The sequence below is a fragment of the Aegilops tauschii genome, chromosome 7 (genome assembly GCF_002575655.3).
Source record: "Aegilops tauschii subsp. strangulata cultivar AL8/78 chromosome 7, Aet v6.0, whole genome shotgun sequence".
Classification (NCBI taxonomy): domain Eukaryota; kingdom Viridiplantae; phylum Streptophyta; class Magnoliopsida; order Poales; family Poaceae; genus Aegilops; species Aegilops tauschii.
The window spans coordinates 447,950,135-447,957,556 of NC_053041.3; the positions used below are offsets into that span (position 1 = coordinate 447,950,135).

Here is a 7,422-nt window from a genome sequence, read left to right on the forward strand (position 1 = left end):
AATGGGTATGGAATGGATAAGTGATGAGGTTGCAGCAAGCACTAAGCATTGTATGGTAGCAAACTTAGGCCCCTCCCAATGCTCCATCTTGTACAGGTGCTAAGCCTTTCACGTAGGCAAAAAATCTGATGTGGCAAGTTATTTAAGAGGAGAGAGATGAGTGTGGTGATCCGAGAAAGAAATAATGCTAAGCGCGTGAACCTAGACAAAACATTTAAAGGAAGGAAGCCCACCAATACATGAAGAGCTTTAGTTGCTAAATCATTAAATGAAGCAAGCTTAGCAACCATAAGCTAAGCGCCTATGCATTGGGGAGTATAGTTGCTAAGCTATTTAATGTGCTTAGCACCTCATCTAAGCACCCATGCATTGGCAGCAGCCTTACGAGTACAAGAACAGGAAGAGTAAACTACGCATAACGGTCGCAACTAGTAATGATCAATAAGTGATCCTGTACTACTTACGAGTCAAACATAACCCCATCGCTTTCTCTTCCCAAACTCCCTCGAAAAGAGATGTGATCACGGTTACGCACGCGGTTGGTGTATTTTATTCGAAGTTTAGTGTCAAGTTCTCTACAAATCGGATATTATAAATTTCCAGGTCGCCACATAATGCGGGCACGGCTTTCGAAAAGATTTAACCCTGCAGGGGTGCTCCAAGTGGTCCATTATAAATTACCACGCGCATCCGATGGATCATCCTCACACCATGAAGAACATGATGCTTATGATAAGGAATTCTGGTGGATCCGCCTCTCATCAAAGGTAAAACTAAACCAGCAAGACCGCCCGATGTGCCAACAATCCCGATAGGAGCCGCGTATCTTGTTCTCAGGGGATGACCGGATGAGCACAGCGTACAGCAACTGAGACCTGAGTTGCCCCGGGGGAAGCCACAAATGACTCTGTTTTGGACATCGGCATTGGCCCACCTATATTATGTGGAATAAAGAATCCTCGGGTTCATGACGCCCTATGAGTTAATTAATTAATTCAATATTATTATGTTGGCAAATTTTAAAAGCAATGTTGGGCCTTGCTGGAAGAGTTCTTTCCTAAGCGATTGGTTAGGGGGTCCCCATATACCCACATGTGTTAGGAGTGCCCATCAAGGAACATAACACCGGTATGACGGAAATTAGGGCGGCAAGAGTGGAACAAAACACCAAGCAAAAGGCTGAGCCTTCCACCCTTTACCAAGTATATAGATGCATTAATTAAATAAGAGATATTGTGATATCCCATGATATCTATGTCCCAACATGGAACAACCTGCACTACACCTGCAACTAGCAACGCTATAAGAGGGGCTGAGCAAAGCGGTAACATAGCCAAACAACGGTTTGCTGGGAGGTGGAAAAGGTTAGATGTTGTATCATGGCAATTTGGGAGGCTTGACAAATAGCGCGACATAGCGATAGCATCGAGACAACTAGCAAGCAAAGATAGTAGTGATATCCAAGGTAATGGTCATCTTGCCTGAAATCCCATTAGGAAGAAGATCGAATCCATGAAGTAGCTGAACGGGCGTAGTCGAACGAATCCTCACACTCCGAAACGCTATTGGAACTATCAGGAAGAAGCACAACCGGAAAGAAGCAAACAACATGATAAACACACAAACATAAACATGGCATGATACACAATCAAGTATGATGCATGTCCATTTTAATGAGGCATGACATGGCAAAGTGCAACAGACGATACTACAAATTAAGTGAAGCTCAATATGCAACTAGTTGCGGACGAAACCCCATATTCCAATTATTTAGTTCACTCTCGTTTATGCTACTCATCAACTTTAAATGTTGGTTAACATGGCAAGAGGTGAAGCATAATCAATCTACCTATCTAAGCAATTTAAATAAGCCGAAAACAACAAACAACAATTCCGGAAAATCCCCATGTGTAATTTTTGAATTTGCTACTGTTCTGCCTAAAACCATATTTTAGAGTTGTTAAGCATGCAAAATAAGTGTGCCATGTTAAACTATGCATTTTTCTAGGCATTTACATATAGAGTTTATTTAATTCGGAGCTACGGTTAGTTAGTTACGAAATAAACCATTTTAGCATGCCATTTATGCAAATTAATTCAAACAACACGTTTAACCATTTTAAACATGGATGAAAGTTGGATGTTGTGAAACTATACAAAATTCTAAGCATTTTGCATATATGGTTTGTTTAATTTGGATGCATGCATATTTAATTATTAACAATACAAAATAGGGGGCATTTTCTGTAAGTATGCATGCACTGGAAAATGATAGATCAACAGAGCAGAGAAAAAAATATGCTTGGGCCAGAAGCAGCATAGTGCAACGGCCCAGCAACGAATGAGGCCCAAGTGTGTGCATATGGAATAACAAAAAACAACAACAAAAGAAAGAAAAGGAGAAAAAGGAACTTGGGGGTCCCATCAAGGACAGAGTCGCATATTGAAGACGTGACACATACGCTTGCCCTCTCTGGCTATAGCTTGGCGTGTTCGGTGCGTCGGTGTTTGGTGGTTTCCTAAGGCGGCACACTTCATAGTCTAGGTAGCCTCGTGTTAGGTTTTATTCCTCTTTGTTTTCGTGCTCGGCTTCGGGTTGGTGGCGTTCTCGCCACCCACTCGCGTTTGTTTTCCTTTTGGCTTGTTTGTTTGGGGATTTCTCCACCACCACCAAGTATTGGTTCGGTCATTCAGACTTTATATATAAAGTTGATACAGGTAGTCTAGGACGGCATTATATGGGAGCTACCCATCACTTTGTAACGTTCGGCCTTGTACTCTGTTCGGTGTTTGCTTTATATATAAAGTGAAGCAAAGCCTGTTTCGAGAAGCTGTTTGTGGATTTATCCATCATGTTGTATCGGTTCGGCCGTTCAGGCTTTATATATGAAGCTGGGCAAATGCTTGTTTCGTGTAAGGTGTTTCTCGAAGAAAAAAATTAAAAGTATCCTGGACGTACATGATTCTCTTAGCTACCGCCGCATCTTCTCTTGTCCAAGATCCAAGACGCACAAAACAATGTTAGAACCAGTGGGCGTGTGAGATCTCATACATCATCGACGGCGTTGATTCGTGGCGAATTCGGAGGCCCCAACGGGGCGAGCACGTCACCGCTTGACCCTTTCCCCTCGAGGCGCTGCCGCCGCGGTCACGCCTCCGAGCCATCACCAGGACCCAAACCCGAGACACAGCCAGCATTAAACAAAAAGCAGACCAGTCCAGAGGCCGTTTTTCTCCGCACGGCAAGCCACCCCCCCTCGCCTCAGGTCGTCGTCATCCATCAGACCCAGCTTCCAACCATCCGACTCCCTCACTCCGTCCGCTCAATTAAGAGATTTCCCTTCTCCCCGCCCCTTCTCGCGCGCGCTCCCCGTGCTCCATCGCCCCCTTTTCCGTCCGTTTCCGACCGCCCCCCGGAAAGCTCCAGAAAACCCGTGCGCCGGCGCGCCGGCCCTCGCCTCTCTATAACCCCCTGCCGCGCGATCGCGCGATGGACCCGCAGTCACACTCGCAGTCGCCACCGCCAGCAGCTGAGGACGACCCCGACGCGATGCCGAGGGAGCAGCAGCAGCGGGAGGAGGCGCCGCCGGGCTACGTGCCGCCGATGAGCCCCGAGGAGGTGGCGGCCGTCGAGGCGCTCCTCGGGTACGAGTTCAAGGACAAGTCCCTGGTCGGCGAGGCCCTCACGCACGGCTCCTTCTACTTGCCCTACCGCTCCGGCGACTCCACCTACGAGCGGCTCGAGTACCTGGGCGACGGCGTGCTCACCTGCCTCGTGTCACGGGAGGTCTTCCTCACCTACCCGGACCTCCCGCCAGGCCCGCTCACGCGCCTCCGCGCCGCCAACGTCGACAAGGAGAAGCTCGCGCGCGTCGCCGTCGACCACGGCATCCACCGCTTCCTCCGCCACAAGGCGCCCAAGCTCGAGGAACAGGTTATACTAACTACCTACTACTAATACTACTAATTTTAGTACTCGTGCCCACCTTTCCCGTGCGCTGCGCCATTTTCCCTGTTCATGAGAGGGACATGTCAAAACTGACCTTTTCATTTGTGGTGTGTCATTTTGGTGAAATATTTTGTTTGCATGCCTGCTCATTCTTGGATATACATCTTGCCTAGTCTTGTTGTAAATAGTTAAAGTCTCGACCAAACTTGATCCTTATATGTACATATAGTGGTGCTAGGCTGTACGGGGTAGTAGGCTAGTAGCATACATGTTCATGGAGTGGTCACTCAAGAGTGTGCCCACCATGGATCTCAGATTGAAAAAGTGTGCCACCTTTTTATTATTCTCCTCCTGTAATTCAAACGGCATTTGTAATTTTCTGCCGTGTTCAAGGGTATGATCCCTTTTATATGCGTATGCTGAAATTTTGGGTGAGAGGGAACCATCTCTTTCTGTTCCCCTGCCCTATCTTACTATCTTACCAAAGCACCAGTCCGCGGTCCAAAGGTTCTACCAAGGTGATACTTTTCCAAAAGATTCAATTGGCATGAACAATTCTAGGTTACCCAACTGTCCATTTGGATCAAGGCGGGAAAACCTTGAACTCATGATATTTATACATTTTAAAATGGTTGTTTTTTAAGGAAAGTAGTCAGAAATATAAGTATGCGGATTAAATTCCATGGTAATGGTAGAGAAAACTCGCTATCTTGTTGTTTAGTTTCTAATAAAATGGTTGTTGTTCTTAGGGAAAGACATAAAAGCACAAATGTGGCGTTTCGACTCCACCTTATTATGTCCATTTACGTTTTCTTTTCATGGGATTTCATGCAGGTTGCATGAAAGAAAAATAGTTTTTCCTTATGTCGGCTAATCAAGTTGTTTATGCACCAGAGTCAATACTAAACAATTGACGTGTAACCACACCCACTTCTATGGTATTGTATTAGTTTTGTTGTTGTTGTTGTTGTAGCCTTTCTTATGCTTGTGTCTGCGACTAATACCTATTAGTTGTTGCACGAAGAGAAGAACAATGAAAAGGACTTTCTTTGTAATTAAGGCGTTGACATGCTGCAAAGCCACGTAAGATTGATGTGATGCCTTTTGTGCTTTGGCATTTGCAGATTGCTGATTTTGTGAAAGAATTGGGCCAGTATGAATACCACTCGAATGGGCTATTGGATGCTCCAAAAGTGCTATCTGACATTGTGGAATCTCTTATTGGTGCCATATATGTTGACTCCAAGTACAATCAAGAACAAGTTTGGCAGGTAAATGTCTTTCTCAGAACTGTGAAATCTTGGCTTTTGTTCCTCACTGTAGTTTGGTAATGTAATGTTTCTTTCTCTGATAATAGGTTTTTCGAAATTTGGCTGATCCACTTATTAGCCTTGAGACATTAGGGAAGCATCCCGTAAGCGAGCTATTAGAGTTTGGCCAAAAGACCGGTCGAATAGTGGATATCTCTAAAGATGGGTGGGTTAAGGATACGAAGGTTGATGTATTTGTTGACGGTGTGCTGGTTGCCAGCGCTACTTATGCTCAAAAGAAGGAGATAGCTTCGAACCGCGCCGCGAAGGCTGCTCTAGACAAATTAAAGGAGATGTCGGGGCAATCTGATGTTCAATCAGCCCCAGCAGAAGCTCCTGAGCCGTTGGACGAATTGGATCATTATGGAGCTCTAGAGCTCCAGTGAAATGTTGAGACATTGTCGGCGCAACAAATGTTTTTGCCCGTTTGTAGTTCCATTGAATTTTTCCATTACATGTGTGTTGTTAAGCTGCTTTATGAGCCTGTAAATATTATATGCAAATCATATGATTATTGTGCCCCTGTGGGCGAGCAGACTGAATGTTTAGCTTTTGCCTTTTTTTTTTGCGAGAACTAGCTTTGTGTGTGTATAGCGTCTCAATACCCACCATCCCTGCCTTCTTCATGGTTGCCTAAGTCTTGATCGTGTTGAGTACGCATACCCTATCCCTATGAGCACCTTCGAAAGACTGAGGAATGCGCATCGCCGGAATCCTAGAATAAATACGAGCACCAGGATTTGAATCTTGATGGGTTGGGGATACCATAGTCTCTCTAACCATCCAACCACAATTTGGTTCGCAGAGAGTAGGCTGAACTTACAACATGAAAGTGCGGCTACCGAAAAGACCGTCCCGCTGGTGCATATTGCAGCGCCACGTAAAAACAGAGGACCACGTGAATAATGGCCGTTTAGGATCCTTTATATGCAAAAAACGTTGGTGGTGTACTGTACCAAAATATAAGATGTTTCTGGGTTTTATATGAGGGTTCATGCTTCAATTTTAGGTGTCATTTCCTGTCTATTTAGGGTTTATATCCTGCTTAGAAAGTCGAGGCAGCGGCAACTCCCTAATGATGGAATAAGGTTCTCCCAGCCTTGTCCTCGTCTTGAAAGTGTGTCTTCTGTCATTAGAAGGCGTACAGAGGTGTGTCTCCGGTGGATCCGGCGATATTCGGCCGGTGTTTATCTTCGATGGGTCCGTGTGGAGTCGGTCTTTGTTCGTCTATTTTTTTTTGTGGGATAAACTTCTGATCTATTCATTTTCAATCATGGTAGTACAACGAACACTAGAAATAATAAAAATTACATCCAGATTCGTAGACCACCTAGCGACGACTACAAGCACTTAAGCGAGCCGAAGGCGCGCCACTGTCATCGCCTGAGCCGGGCAAACCTTGTTGTAGTAGACAGCCGGGAAGTCGTCGTGCTAAGGCCCAATAGAACCAACGCACCAAAACAGCAACTGCCGCTGATGAAGAGTTTAGATAAGAAGGATCCAACCTGAAGACACACGAACAAAGACGAACGACGAACAGATCCGAGCAAATCCACCAAAGGCAGATCCACCGGAGACACAACTCCACACGCCCACCGACGATACTAGACGCATCACTTGTGTCTACAGATTGGATCCTTCCGACCTATACTTTTATTCATCGGCGGCGTTTGCTGTTCTGGTGTGCTGGTCTTTTGGGGTCTTAGCACGACAACTTTCCGACTGTCTACTACAATAAGGTTTGCCCAGCTCCAGGCATGGAGGAGCAATGACGCCGGCACACCTTCGACTCCTTTCAGTGCTAGTCGTCGTCGCTAGGTAATCTACATACATTTATATATTTTTTGTTACTTCCAATGTTCTCTATATTGTCATGGTGTTTGATGAATATATCAGAAGTTGTTTTTCGCAAAAAGAATAGGCGATGTACAATCTCTGTACTAGAAATGTAAGACATTTTTCGATTTCGCATAGGGCATAAAAACATCTTATATTTTGTTACAGAGGGAGTATATGCCAAAACGCAGCCTAGATGAAATTGTTTAAAGCACCACTTTTGCATCATCTATTGGAGGAGCGGCAGTCGTGCTGATGTAATTTTTTCTCTCTCCTACCTTATAATGATTTTTTATGTCGTTAACTTTTTCATCATCTATTGGAGAT

At 45.1% G+C, this 7,422-nt stretch overlaps 1 protein-coding gene across 1 annotated transcript; it reads left to right on the forward strand.

Moving 5' to 3' along the window:
• The first annotated feature begins 3,237 nt into the window (after positions 1-3,237).
• Positions 3,238-5,801, forward strand: LOC109740402 (ribonuclease 3-like protein 3). Its single transcript, XM_020299457.4, has 3 exons — positions 3,238-3,934; positions 5,074-5,220; positions 5,307-5,801. Exons 1-3 carry the CDS (start codon positions 3,491-3,493, stop codon positions 5,643-5,645), a joined length of 930 nt encoding a protein of 309 aa, XP_020155046.1. The 5' UTR covers positions 3,238-3,490; the 3' UTR covers positions 5,646-5,801.
• The last annotated feature ends 1,621 nt before the right edge of the window (positions 5,802-7,422 follow it).

What these genes read in the sequence shown, in the direction of transcription:
- LOC109740402 (XM_020299457.4), top strand. Translation starts at nt 3,491, where the DNA reads ATGGACCCGCAGTCACACTCGCAGTCGCCACCGCCAGCAGCTGAGGAC. An exon ending in CGCCCAAGCTCGAGGAACAG is followed by an intron (nt 3,935 to 5,073) that starts GTTATACTAACT and finishes TGGCATTTGCAG; the next exon opens with ATTGCTGATTTTGTGAAAGA. An exon ending in ATCAAGAACAAGTTTGGCAG is followed by an intron (nt 5,221 to 5,306) that starts GTAAATGTCTTT and finishes CTCTGATAATAG; the next exon opens with GTTTTTCGAAATTTGGCTGA.